At 36.0% G+C, this 15,366-nt stretch overlaps 1 protein-coding gene across 2 annotated transcripts in view; it reads left to right on the top strand.

Moving 5' to 3' along the window:
* Positions 1-15,366, top strand: part of LOC149772993 (serine/threonine-protein kinase Nek9-like) — a 183,278-nt gene that overhangs the window by 122,394 nt on the left and 45,518 nt on the right. For both annotated transcript variants that reach the window (XM_089946952.1, XM_089946951.1), the window contains one exon: positions 6,184-6,258. In XM_089946952.1, the coding sequence (XP_089803078.1) occupies positions 6,184-6,258 (75 nt within the window). The remainder of the gene's footprint in view (positions 1-6,183; positions 6,259-15,366) is intronic.

The following is a 15,366-nucleotide window of genomic DNA, read 5'->3' as shown; positions in this document are numbered from 1 at the left end:
ATTTGTGAAATCACTTATCCTGTGTTTTAGGGTTACTGACCTAAATTTATTTGTACATTTTTTTCATCTTTGAAACTGTGCGTTTTTTTGTTAAATAGATCCAATATTTGGATTATAAATACACACACATCTTCATCATCCACTACTCATATAAATCGCCACATTAAACCATATATCTGTGTCGTCAAAACGTGTTCTGTTGTTAATCCGAAATATCCCACCCGGTTATCTTGTTACACTCCCTACCATCTTGGGATTGGCCCCTGGAGCATACCTTAGAAACTGGTTAGAGTCCCACCTTCAAAGTAACTGTACACTTACTTGGTATTACAGGGGAAATTAACTTATGTGGTTGCTACAGGTTCTTAAGTCTGTGTTTACCCACATCTTCATGCCCCTCGCCCAGGTACCCACATCTTCATGCCCCTCCCCCAGGCACCATTCTATTGTCATAACCTGGAAAACATTAGAGATCCCCACCCAATAATCTTAGATCCTCAATATGGAAGGTCATGTCATTTATGCAGCTAGCATTGGACCATGGTTTTCTCATTATCCCACTGGAGATTTCCCTGGGGTCATAACTTAGAAGCTGTTCCTAGACCCACCCTAAAGGTATATGTATACTGATAGACTTACTTGGCATGCGAAAGGGAATTCACCTATAGCAAGCAACAGAAAGGTGTATGACTGAGGTCAATAACATTGAGATAGTGTATTGGGGGACTCTTGTTTTTATTATTATTATTATTATTATTCTTATTATTATTATTATTATTATTACTATTGTTATTATAATTATTATTATTGTTATTATTATTATTATTATTATTATTATTATTATTATTATTATTATTATTGTTGTTCTGATACAGGTGTTCTCTATAGCCTTTGCATGGATTTTGTCTTTTGAAGCCATAAGACACTTTTCAGTATTCCATCACTTCTAACCTCAGCCTACTTTGATCCAGTTATGTAGGAAATTATGTAGTACATCATTTCTGTTGTCATTAGGTAGTTTTTATGATGATAGATTTGAGACTGATTGTAAGCTCTTCTCCAGGGCAAAACTTCTACCCATCAGAGTATTGTAAGAATGGTGCATGGTGTTGATAGCTTCCTTATCAGACTTGGTGTTGATAGTCTCCTTATTGACCATTTATCTTACAGCATGGTGTTGATAGTCTCCTTATCAACCATGTATCTTCTAGCATGGTGCTGATAGTCTCCTTATCAACCACTTATCTTCTAGCATGGTGTTGATAGTCTCCTTATTGACCGTTTATTGTTTAGCATGGTGTTGATAGTCTCCTTATCAGCCATTTATTTTTTAGCATGATGTTGATAGTCTTCTTATCGACCATTTATCATTTAGCATGGTGTTTATAGTCTCCTTATTGACCATTTATCTTCTAGCATGGTATTGATAGTCTCCTTATCAACTATTTATCTTCTAGTATGGTGTTGATAGTCTCCTTATTGACCATTTATCTTCTAGCATGGTGTTGATAGTCTCCTTATCAACCATTGATCTTCTAGTATGGTGTTGATAGTCTCCTTATTGACCATTTATCTTCTAGCATGATGTTGATAGTCTCCTTATTGACCATTTATCTTCCAGCATGGTGTTGATAGTCTCCTTATCAACCATTTATCTTCTAGCATGGCGTTGATAGTCTCATTATCAACCATTGATCTTCTAGCATGATGTTGATAGTCTCCTTATTGACCATTTATCTTCCAGCATGGTGTTGATAGTCTCCTTATCAACCATTTATCTTCTAGCATGGTGTTGATAGTCTCCTTATTGACCATTTATCTTTTAGCATGGTGTTGATAGTCTCCTTGTTGACCATTTATCTTTAAGCATGGTATTTATACCCTCGTTATCAACCATGGTGTTGATAGTCTCCTTATCAACCATTTATCTTTTAGCATAGTGTTGATAGTCTCCTTATTAACCATGTGTCTTTTAGCATGGTGTTGATAACCTCCTTATTGACCATTTATCTTTTAGCATGGTGTTGATAGTCTCCTTATCAACCATTTATCTTTTAGCATGGTGTTGATAGTCTCCTTATCAACCATTTATCTTTTAGCATGGTGTTGATAGTCTTCTTATCAACCATTTATTTTCTATTGCAACCATCAGTAAAAGAAACCAATCTTTTTGACATTTGCAGAATGTCAGTATCACTTTTATTTTTCTACTAAATCTTTTATTAAAGACAATCTGTTGAAAAATAAAATAGTCATCGATTGGAATATTGATTAGATTTTTTCAATGAGTTTTATGGACAAAAATATAAACAATAGACTCTGGTATTATGCTTGAAACCACTGGTCCACTTGTTATGTGGCATTGCCTTGGGTTTGGTTATCATTATCAATGAAATAATCAAGTAATTAATAACATAAAATATGAAATTACTGGATGGAATAACAGAGATCTGAGCAGAGATATAGAATAAAACACAAGCCCATGTATGAAAAAATAACAATTTAATTGAACATGACATTTAAATGACTCACTTTCTGTTAAAAATAGAATTACAAAATTTATATGAAGTGCAATTAGCAATTCTGTTATACCAATGAAACAAATTTAATCATAGAATCGAGTAAATAATTGAACTCACTGCTTAGCATGTCAGCATAACCTGGATGATTTCAGTCCTCTCCAATTTAATGCCGATGTCAGGCCATAGTTGCCATACTCCTTTTCCACCTCTCTGTGTCTCTCCAGCTTCTTTTAGTTTACAACCATAACTTGGCTGTCCTCTGTATTTTCCTACTGCATGGTGCGAGGGTGCATTTATATGAAACTACTTTTTCCTTCAAATAAATACAGCACAACCTAAATATTTATTCGGTTTTTCTTTTCTGGCATCAGAAAAACTATATTCCCACACCTGATTTAACAGATACCATCCTATTGTAATTCAACAGACTAAGGCTAATATGGGTCAGGTCGCAACCTGATACACACCCTCTGTCATCATAAAATTAATATCTTTTTCCTAGTTGCTAGTCATGTTTCTAACTGGAACCATGACATAACTAAACCTCTTAGAATATGGTATTGCACCCCTATGGGCTGTGAATCACTAACTGGACTATCTCAGTTGCCAGGCATTCCTAATGCCAACACAATTGATTCTTGGGTGATAAAACTCTAAACTTTATTACACAAATGAATTAATTGACTTCACTCCTTGTCCTAACTACATTACTTGTTAATTAGCAATTTATTGATCTGCATTCCCATACCTAGAAAAATAAATTCATAGCATACATCATACATAGAATTTAAGACAGATGAATTCACAAATTTGCGCAATTTGTATCAGAAGTACACTGTAATGCATAAAATTAATAGGATACATGATTCCTACTACATTTGAACATGTTAATTTGAACAAATTCATATAATACACGAGTCATATAACTTTTGAGACAAATGCATGCAAGCCATTAACTTCAGAGTTTATGAAAAATGTATGCATGAATTTACAACAAATATATTCAACAAATAATTGCAAACTTATATCATTTTACATATTGTAGGTGTTTAAGACAATACCTTGTGCTTTCCTGAGACTCGCTCTCTTTCTGTGAAGGTGAATATCTCTTTCCCATGTCCCCAATTTTCCAGACTCCCATCCTTTGAAAAGTTTTATGAAAAATACTTGTTATTTCCCAGAGCTAAATTCTGGTTTCCCACAGACACTTAGACTGACTAATTTTGCAAGGGAGATTACTGGAACTCCCCCTCATTTTACCTCAGTAAATCAGGATTAACTTTCTCTAAAAGCCAAAGATTTAGCACAACCATTGAAGCTGGAATAATTTTCTCTCTCCACCTATATTAATAACTAGTCTGGAAAAATTCATTTTATGACACTTATTTCAAAATGGCACAAATTGTTTCTGGATTGTCTCTACTTTGTCATTGTCCTCTACTTGACCCAACGTTAACACCTCTGTTTCTACATTTCTAACCCTAATCCTAGTGAGTCCTAAATAAAATCCAATTGTGCCCCCATACAGATCATAGGTTATAAACAGTGACTTATAATAATACAAATTTTAAGTTGTGGAAACAATCTACTAGAATGAGTTGTAATGAATAAAATAGAATCCTCAAAACACTATTCCTATTCTATATAAACAAAAGGAGAAAAAAACACTTTACCTCCCAATAGAATGATTCCCAGTTGCAACACTTTTCCTGATATTTTTCTGCATAATAAATACGTGAAGAAATGTCCTACCTTAATCTAGCTGCTCCAAATGTCAGGGTTTTAGCTCCTGTCCATAGTACTTGTATGTGTGACTGCCAAAGTTTTACATTGCATATGGTCATTTTATACAGATCCATTGGCATTGCAGAGATCATGAAGTGCTGGAGCTTCTCACCTGGTGAGAACTATTATGCCATTATCATATTACATACTTACATGAGTTTGTGTTCTACAGGCAACTTTGGATAATGTGTTTTAGCACATTCAACTTCAAATAATTTTTTTTCAGGTCTTTATTATACTTAGAATTCAAACTTATTTAATGAATAAATAAAAGGGAATAATTTTAAAATCAGTTTGTGACATCTTTCCTTGTCATCCATTCATAAATAGAAAATTTCATACCAAATATTATAACTGTCCCTAAGATGGTAGTCACAGAGTTCATGCTGCAACAAAAACCAGCTGATGTCTGTGTATACTGACAGATGGATAAACAGGTAGACAGTGAAGCATGTACACAGGTAGACAGTGATGCATGTACAGGTAGACAGTGATGCATGTACAGGTAGACACTAATGCATATACAGGTAGACAGTGATGCATGTACAGGTAGACACTGATGCATGTACAGGTAGACACTGATGCATGTACAGGTAGATGGTGATGCTTGTACAGGTAGACAGTGATGCATATACAGGTAAAGAGTGATGCATGTACAGATAGACACTGATGCATGTACAGGTAGACAGTGATGCATGTACAGGTAGACACTGGTGCATGTACAGGTAGATGGTGATGCTTGTACAGGTAGACACTGATGCATGTATAGGCATACACTGATGCATGTACAGTTAGACAGTGATGCATGTACAGATAGACACTGATGCCTGTACAGGTAGACAGTATTGCATGTACAGGTAGACACTGATGCATGTACAGGTATATGGTGATGCTTGTTCAGGTAGACACTGATGCATGTACATGCAGACACTGATGTATGTACAGGTAGACACTGATGCATGTACACGTAGATGGTGATGCTTGTACAGGTATACACTGATGCATATACGGGAAGACAGTGATGAATGTACAGGTAGACACTGATGCATATACAGGTAGACACTGATGCATATACAGGTAGACAATGATGCATGTACAGGTAGATGGTGATGCATGTACAGGTAGACAGTGATGCATGTACAGGTAGATGGTGATGCTTGTACAGGTAGACAGTGATGCCTATACAGGTAGACAGTGATGCATGTACAGGTAGACACTGATGCATGTACAGGTAGATGGTGATGCATATACTGGTAGACAATGATGCATGTACAGGTAGATGGTGATGCTTGTACAGGTAGACACTGATGCATATACGGGTAGACAGTGATGCATGTACAGGTAGACGCTGATGCATGTACAGGTAGATGGTGATGCTTGTACAGGTAGACAGTGATGCATATACAGGTAGACACTGATGCATGTACAGGTAGATGGTGATGCTTGTACAGGTAGACAGTGATGCATATAAGGGTAGAGAGTGATGCATGTACAGGTAGACACTGATGCATGTACAGGTAGACAGTGATGCATGTACAGGTAGACACTGGTGCATGTACAGGTAGATGGTGATGCTTGTACAGGTAGACACTGATGCATGTACAGGTAGAAACTGATGCATATACAGGTAGGTAGACAGTGATAAATGTACAGGTAGACAGTGATGGATGGACAGATATATATAAGAGTTGAATTGTGAATATAATAAGAGAATCCATTCTGTAAAACACTTGGCAAAGCATACACTTTCCTTTTCTATAGTTGGTCCTGCTATTAATATTAAGACGAGGATACAAGAAGTCCATTGCTTATAACTACAGTGACGTTTCTTCATATTCTTTGGGTATACTCTCATTTTATTCTATTTTATTTTCAGAATAAATCTGACAAAGACAGAAGAATAGAAGAACTTGAAGCTCGAGTTAGGGAGTTAGAACTAGAAAATGAGAGAGTAAGTGAATTATTTCTTGATTGGTATTTGTGTCAAGCATGTTTACAGTGTTAAGATGTTGAAATTACTTTTAACCAAACACAGGCTAAAGTCCTGGCTTTTCATGTTTACAATATGAATTATTTCTTTGTGACACAATCATTATACACCAATCCTTCTGTCACCCAGATTAGGCAATTGTTGTCTCTTGAGTCTTTATGGAGACTAAGTAGATGTGAAAGTCATATATACCACCATCACCACCTTCACATTTGTTTTTTCGTCTTTTGGAAAGGGGGATTCCTAAACCAAACTTTTATACAAAACAGACCAGTGCAGTTTAATTTGATTTACGTATGTAGTCATTTATAAGTTGAGTCTAACTGCATGCAACATTGACCCTGATTTCTAACTACATAATGTAAATCAGGGTCTATTTTGTTTGTTCCACTGAGGACTTCTGACAAACTGCAGAAAACCAGGTCTGGCAATGCATTATGCAGCAGCAGGTCTGGGTCTTTGCAGTTTGCAGTTTAAATTGTCTTATAAGTTTTATATGTAAGTGTAAGTGGACAGTCATTAATACAACTTTCTTTCACATTTCCCTTACTAAACTTTGCAATTACAGCACTCAGTTATCATATGACCCCTCCCTTTGGGTCATGAGTCCAGCTACAACTGAACCTCCTTGGCTTCTTAGAGATTATATGTACAGTGAAACTCCTCAAAAGCCCCCAGGTTTCCGGCTTACTGAGAGTTTCTCATGTAAAAAAGCCTGTCTTTTTACAAGCACTCATGTGACTTGAAGGAGATAGAGATCATGTAATTATAGGAGATCATCTGTGTGTTAAAGTGCACAAATTAAGAAAGCTATTTGTTTTTTGAACATTTAATGAAATATTTGCTGAACAATCTATATTCCTTCCAAGCATCACATGCAGTCACATGAATAAATATAGTTATGTCACATTAAAGCAGTCCTTGTCTCAAGAAGCATTTAAAAATTGGATACTTTTATTACTTTACTATAGAATTATGAATGGTAATCTATAATGGTTAAATACTCAATAAAATTCATGTTTCTGTTGCCAAATTCTTCTCATAGTTCCTTCACCATAGGTTTTGGCACAGATTTGTACTCTATCATCAGATTCATTTTATCCTATAAGAACAGTCAATCCTACAGTGCTTAGGTAGTCATTCAGGCAAAACATCAAAAGTTAAACCACATGCCTGGTTTATAAAGCCCAAGTATTTAATAAAAATACACAAAAAATATAATTTGGAGCATTTGTAAAAATTAATAGCATCAATCACAATTAGATAATAAGCAGATAAACATAATCTTTCTTAAGTGTTTATCTATTCATAATTTACTGCAAAAGTTGGTTATTTTTTTTACAGTGCAAAGACTTTAGATTAACTTGTTGGTGGCCCTAATCTGTGTGGGCATGCATGTCAAGTATTGTTTTAACCTCACTTGCCCTTTGGATATTTTCTAACTGATAAGCCTACCACAGCAATTGCTAACCATACAGCCTACCACGGCAATTGCTAACTACCACAGCAATTGCTAACCATACAGCCTACCACAGCAATTGCAAACCATACAGCCTACCACAGCAATTGCGAACCATACAGCCTACCACAGCAATTGCTAACCATACAGCCTACCTCAGCAATTGCTAACCATACAGCCTACCACAGCAATTGCTAACCATACAGCCTACCACAGCAATTGCTAACCATACATGATCTGCTCCAGCATATATCAGGAATTAAGCAGCTGAAGTAAATTTCCAGGTTTTGAAGTGAGTTTCAGTTTTATGGTTGTTGTTTTAATTAAACTGTAAAATTGAATTTTTTGTTATCAAAACTGTTTTGGTTTCAGATTTTGAGGAGTTTGAGTTTACTGGAAAAAATATAATGATATTAAAGATTGAAAATCAAGGATCGAAACAATTTTTAACTTAAGGTGATTCTGGTATACCAAGAGCGGGATTTAGAGGGTTTTCACTATATAATGTCTTTCATTACAAAGCATTTTCACCATAGGATGGTATACTCCATGGGTCTCATGGACTCATTTTACCAAGATGTGTACAAGAAAATAATATGTGATGAAAAAAGGTACAGTGATTCTTCAGCATAACACCCCTAATTATAGTGGCATGTCCTCTTATGTATTTTTTTGTTGTGGATCACATTAAATTATATTGTTGTGGATCACATTAAATTATATTGTTGTTGGAACATCCTCATTATTAGGTTTCTTCTCTCATAACACTGGTTACTTTATTGCTCTTATTAAGTTTTGTAAATAGAGAGCAATGTATGCATAAAAATGAACATTAATACTTTAAAGGTTTAGACCAGGAAAGCATTAATGTAATTTTTTGCAAGTCCATGAAATTTGATACCCATGAAAATAAATCAGTTCACATTGTTGGTCTTAAATTACCCAAAATAGAGGGTCAAATAAAGGACTCGAGATGATGTTTGCTGACTTGCAAAATATAAGCAAAATATGAGTTAGATTTCAGGCTTTGTTTCTGAGTGCTAAATTTTACAGTAAATCAGTGGAAAAACTCTTTTAGTACACAAATTTTGGCAAAACCATCTATATAATTCTGAACCCTAAAGAAAAAACTTGTTTAGGCATGGTGTAATTTACCATGTGATACATTGTTTAGCATGTAGCCTTAAACTGGGACATAAATACAGAAATTGAACATACAGAGTGGACTAGGTTCCAGCCATTATATTTTGAAGGGGAAGCAGGATATTCATTTAGCCCTACAATCATTTCATACAGAAATACACAAATATGTACCTGTTATTATCTTTGTTCACAGAAGTCCACACTAGGGTGCAGTTCAGGAAAAACAGTTGCACAAGTGACTGTCATTTTGCCTAGATACACTGTAACCCTGCTGTAACATGATGGTCAGGGTTCACAAAACGTTATTGTGCTATGTACCAATTTCAAGCAAAATATTTATACATGGAGCTTGAATAAGTGGGTGAAATTTCATACAATGGTAACCCAATCACAAACAAATATTATTCTGTTGAGATTATCGGGTGATATCTATTAAAACATATATCAAGTTTATTTCATATTTTAGACTTTATAAGTAGAATCAACGTACTTGTACCATTTATTATGACTTATATGTGAAGTCCAACTGCAACTGGCATAGACCTTGATTGCTCTCACATAATTCACCAGAATATCTGAGTTTTTAATATTTGTTCTGTTTATTTTACCCAACAAACTGCATAGATCCAGATCTACTTATTCATTATGGGATGGCAGATCTGGGTGAGCACAGCATACCATATATAGTCCCTTATAAAGTCAAGTCCAACTGCAAACTGTACAGACTCATATCTGCCATCATATAATGTACCAGCAGATCTGGGTCTGTGCAGTTTGCTAGGAGTAATCAGTAGAACAATCAACAAAGACCCTAATCTGCAGGCGCAATATGCTACGGCAGATCAGATCTTTGTTGTTAGCAGTTTGAATTGACTTCATGGCAAGCATATCCGGTAGTATCTTAATATTTGGTGCCACATTTTGACAAATCTATTTTCAGAGTTATCATTTTGAGGTTTAACAAAGTCATCAATAAGTCAGTCTAACAACAATTTTAATTTTCATAAATGAATATTTCTTTTGTTTTGATGTTATTTGACTCCAGCTTTGTATTTTCAATCTTATAAATTCAATTATTAGTTTTGTGGGAGCAGCAGGGAGGGCAGACGGACCAAGGGTTCCCGTCGAAAAATAAACCTTCCACAGAAAACTCTCTCGTAGAAAGGTTCTATTTACCGAATAAGGCTTCCTGGAGAAGTTTACTCATTACTGAACCCTGTTCCGTCAATAAAACTGTAGTCTGAAGATTTTAGCTGAAAAAAAAGTATTCTACATGAATTTTAACTTTTTTTTGTTTATTGCCATACAACTGACTATAGGTAGGGCCCTCCCTGCTGCTATTATCTAATTGCATAGAATTATGCCAGTTGGTGTTAAAAGATTTTATCCAAACCTATTCGATATCTTGACCTGGGATCACATAGATTTACTGTTACAAATCCATGAGGTGTAGCTTGAGCTTGTGAGAAGAAATTTTTGAATTTATTTATATCCATGTCGCCACCGCACCAGGTCTGATGAATATTTCTTAATGTATGAGCATCGACGCCATTAAAAGTAACCAAAATATTACAATTATCTCTGATCACTTTAGGTATCTGAGTATACCTCTGAGTTACATAAATGACATCAGTGTTTTTGTGTCGACCATGGGAGAATATTCTAGCAGGATTATTTTGTTTATCCAGCATCACGTCATCGTAGACAACTAAATTATTGATCGACCCATCTAGATCATCAACAGAGGGAGCCTCCTCGATGTCAGTGATAAAATCAATTATATTTTCACCGTCATTTAGCAATGCTGCATTTTCATTAAACTCTTTCAATACCTGATAACAACGTTGATCATCCACAGATGGTGCAACCAAATACAATTTATCCCATTTTAGCCATCTCATTATCAGATTCAACAATAATTGTGTTTTTCCACTACCAGATGGACTTATTATTATCATTCTAATTGAATTGGGCAATGCAGCATGATGCTTGACAGGAACGGATTTTTTCGTAGCTGAAAAATCAATTACATTCATAATATAATAAATATTATGGATCTATATTGTGTCAAATGTAAAACACGCACACCAACGGTGGAGCTAACTACGGTTGTTACTCGCAACAAGAGATCAGCAGCTACCGGTAAATGTGAAAAATGCAGCACAAAAAAAGTTTAGATTTATCTCATCAACTAAAAAAACAAATTCCACGGAGGTGACATCACCTCAAAGTTATCATCGCTACCAGGATTCCCCTGGGCTAAATACTCAGGAGAAAAACACCTACCAGGATACAGCTTCTGCGGACCAGGTACCAGACTCGATATCAGATTAAATAATCAGGATCAACCAAATTCAGGTGAGGAACCGATTAATGTGATTGATCGGGCCTGTTTGATTCATGATATAGCATATCAAAATAAAGATATTCAACAACAACATCTTGCTGATATAAATTTAATTCATGCAATAAATTCCATAAAAAATAAATCTATCAAAGAGAGGTTAGACTCGTTAATTAAAAACGTGATGAAGGGTAAATTAATCTTCGGTGCCGGTAATTAATATGGAAGTGATTTATTATTCTCCAGCAGGATTTTGGTGGGGTAAAGCAGCTATCAAGAAGCTTGCAAAGGCTGCTCAAGTAAAACCGTCAACGGCTGCTGCTTGGTTATCTAAACAAGCTATATGGCAAATTTACCTACCACCACCAAAACGAATTGAATACGCGCACTTTGATATTAGCGTACCAAATGAGGTCCATCAGGCTGATATAATGTTTCTGCCATACGATACTGTTGATGGTAAAATCTACAAATACGTCCTAACCGTAGTAGATATCGCTAGCAGATACAAAGAAAGCTGAGCCATTAACCAAGAAAACAGCCGCTGAGGTAGCTGATGCATTTGAGCGAATATATCAGCGAGGACCACTAACCTGGCCAATTTTACTTCAGGCTGATCCCGGATGGGAATTTTTTGGTGTGTTGACCTCATTAATGAAACAAAAAAATACAAAAATAAGACTAGGCAAGGTTAATATTCACAATGGTCAGGCAATTGTGGAGAGATTCAACAAAACATTAGCTGAACGGTTATTTGGTTATCAATACGTGATGGAATTTATTCAGGATAAACGATCTAACGACTGGGTTGTCAGGTTACCCAGTGTTATTTCTGCGATAAATAACGAAACAACGAGAGCTATATCAATGAAACCAGCAATTGCCATACAGAAAGATTTTATACCGATAAAACGACGTGAATTTTCAGCTCGACCTGTTCTTGGTAGTGTCATCGTCAGATATTTATACAAACCAGGTGAGTCTGAGGGTGGCAGAAAAAGAGCGACGGATCCAATCTGGAGCACAACGACACATAAGATAGTATCAGTGACAAAATCATCAGGTAGACCAGCAATTTACATGCTCGATTCGTTAGCGCCTCAACGAGGTTTTACTCGCGAGCAATTACAAGTAATACCAGTTGATACTCAATTACCGCCTCAGTCACTTAGATAATCAACTCCGCGTCGGTTACACTCAAAACACGTCAGCGTAACATTATCGCGATTGTGACCTAAATCATTATTTATTCTGTCTACGGTAAATTGTCTGGAATCATTTTTTTGATAACTCCACGTCATTATGCAATTACAACCTGCACAATGATTTTTTTGTTTCTCTTCAGCGATAAAATAAATTCGACATCTAAATCGAATTCACGATTATTTTTTTTATCGGTTTGTTTATAGCTGATCAATTTTTTTTTTATCACATACTCGTCAATTTCATCATTAATAATTATTTTATCTAAAACAATCCGTCCTAGTTGGTTTGTTTTTCTGACTCTAGATACGGCTAAATACACCAGATTAGACCATTCTATGTAATCGTCAACAATCCAAACTCGAATATCGGTTATGGTTAATCCCTGTGAAGAATGAATTGTCATGGCATATCCTAACATCCATGGAGATTTTTCTGCACTCAACATATCACTAATGAAATCGATATCAACAGTGACAGTATCATTCAATACAAGATTCTGCTTTCCTTGTCCTGGTATATCAACGTCAGTATTTTGCAATCTGGTATCGGCTGGCCTGTAACATAACGGTACTGGCATCAGCGGAAACTTTTCTTGATGTAACTTAAATAATCTCTGCTGAAGCACGTCACGTACTATTTTTCTGCTAGCCACAATCAAATCATTTGGAGTCCACGTTGATAAGAAATCTTCCATGGATGTTTTTGGAATTATTTCTCGCATCACACTGCATTGAATTTTATTTGGTTGTAGTCGAATTAATCTCTTAATTTCGCTCAACCGACCATCAAGAGATCTGTAATCGGTGTTAACTTCCTCATAATAATCAACAAAATTCTTTAGCCACTCATGAGGTGATTCTCCATCAGTAGGATTGGGTTGGCCGTGGTCGCCGCACATAATTACCGCTGTGTTTTTTGTTAGCAACCAATCCAAAAACATTTTCAACGTTTTAACGAATACAGTACAAATTTCATCCCATATAATTACTCTGTTCACGTATTTCTCTCCCATTCGCGAAGGAGTCCATGTACCACCATTGTATTTGAAAAAACTGTGGTACGTACATGAGTTGACGCCGCGCTGTCTCATCTCTCGCGCTAATCTATGTGTCGGTGTCAATACAATTACATCAGAATTCTTAAATAATTCTATAATTCTGGTCGTTTTACCTGATCCATCCGGTCCATTCACGTAGACTGTCTTGTATCTTGATGCGGGGTCATACACTGATGGTGCTGTCGAAATTTCTGATATACTATCAGAATAATAATTATCCTCAACAGGTACATCAGCGTTTTTACAATACCATAAAATACGTTCGTCCTTTACTCGCCATGTACCCCATGATCCATTGCCGGTTAATTTTTCAAACTCTGGTAGAAATTTTTCATTAACATAGAATGAATCAGTAGCTACCCTAACAGCGTCATTAGGGAATTTATTTATCATCGATAGCAGATTTATACTCGCGTACGCCAACATTGACGATCTTAAATAAGTATACTGCGGTGACTCTCCCTCGAGATAGCTAACTACAGTACCTAATTTTGTTCCGTTTGATAAATAAACATTTTCTCTGTTACAAAATATACCTCTCTCAGCAGTATCAGCGATTATAAAATCTAATTCAGCTTCGTCCATGATCAATCTACAATTATGTCGCTGATGATCACACGAACCACCCTGAGTAAATTTTCCGATTATTTTTCTGCCTAAATCTTTCGCGTCGTCATGTTCAGTTGGCAGGCGAACGTCATTTTGTTTTTTTATATGATACAGTAGCCTCTCTGACCGTCAACGATGTCAACATCGCAGAATCTAGCATATATCGCAATAAAACAATTGGAACCCATTTTTGTTCTGAGAAATGTTTACCAAACCAAACGTAACATATCTTATGCAAACTATCATTAAATTTAAACGATACAACACGAGCGAATCCTGTCAGGGGAAAATCTGGCAATGATCCATTAATAGATATTCTGGTCATCTCATCGCGGGGATGGCCAAATTGAGTAAAATATTTACTGCACTCGCCTAATCCGAGAAAACTACCAGGATAACACGCTATCATGTCAAATGAAATCATCTTCATAGGATTATATTCAGTATTCCACAATCCACCGTGACCGTATTCGACACAACTCTGTTGTATATCTTTAAGAAATTCGCGTCTAGTTGGCTTCCATGAATTTTTCTCTTTCGCTGCGTGAGCAGCACCAGATGGAATCGTGAAACAATTAACCAAGAAATTTTCATCCGCAGAGTATTTTTTTACCATTGCTGTCAGCGAATCGTGTAAAGATTCACTTCGATATAATTCTCCGTTAGGCCGTACGAACTGATCGTATTTCTGATCACTGGAAAACAACCAAATAGATACCGGGTCAGATTTACTTATTTCTTGAATAAAATCAAAAATATATCCGCTGTAAAATTTAACAACGCGCTCTCGAGGAAAAATTGTTACCGCGCTGCTCCATGCATGTGAATTATGATCAATTATTTATATGGGTTCTCCTCTTGATTTATACGCGGATGAGTATAAAATCTCGCCTGATATTGTTTTTACCGTGATGGGAAATTTCAATTTTGCCGATAACACAGCAACATCGTCAATTGATGCACCATCAGCAACAGATTCTGACCAAGCATTAATCTTTTCTCGCCGTAGATCGGTTAACCCATTCCCGCGTTTCGCGTTTGTAAAATGCTCTATTATTCGCTCAGTTACGCAATTTATCTTCGTGGACATTTTCATCTTGGCAAGATTCTCAACGGTGGGTTTATTTAATTTATATACACCATAAACATCCGCTGTGACAGGATAAGCTCCCACATAATACGGTTTGTCTCTGCCGGTCAATAATCCTGGTTTAGATTTTTTACTCACCGTTACAGATTTTTTCCCGCTAA

This window comes from Sinohyriopsis cumingii, unplaced genomic scaffold (assembly GCF_028554795.1).
Source record: "Sinohyriopsis cumingii isolate HCF-2022 unplaced genomic scaffold, ASM2855479v2 utg000938l, whole genome shotgun sequence".
Classification (NCBI taxonomy): Eukaryota; Metazoa; Mollusca; class Bivalvia; order Unionida; family Unionidae; genus Sinohyriopsis; species Sinohyriopsis cumingii.
The sequence above is the reverse complement of the archived record's forward strand: the minus strand, read 5'-3'. Positions and strand labels throughout refer to the sequence as shown.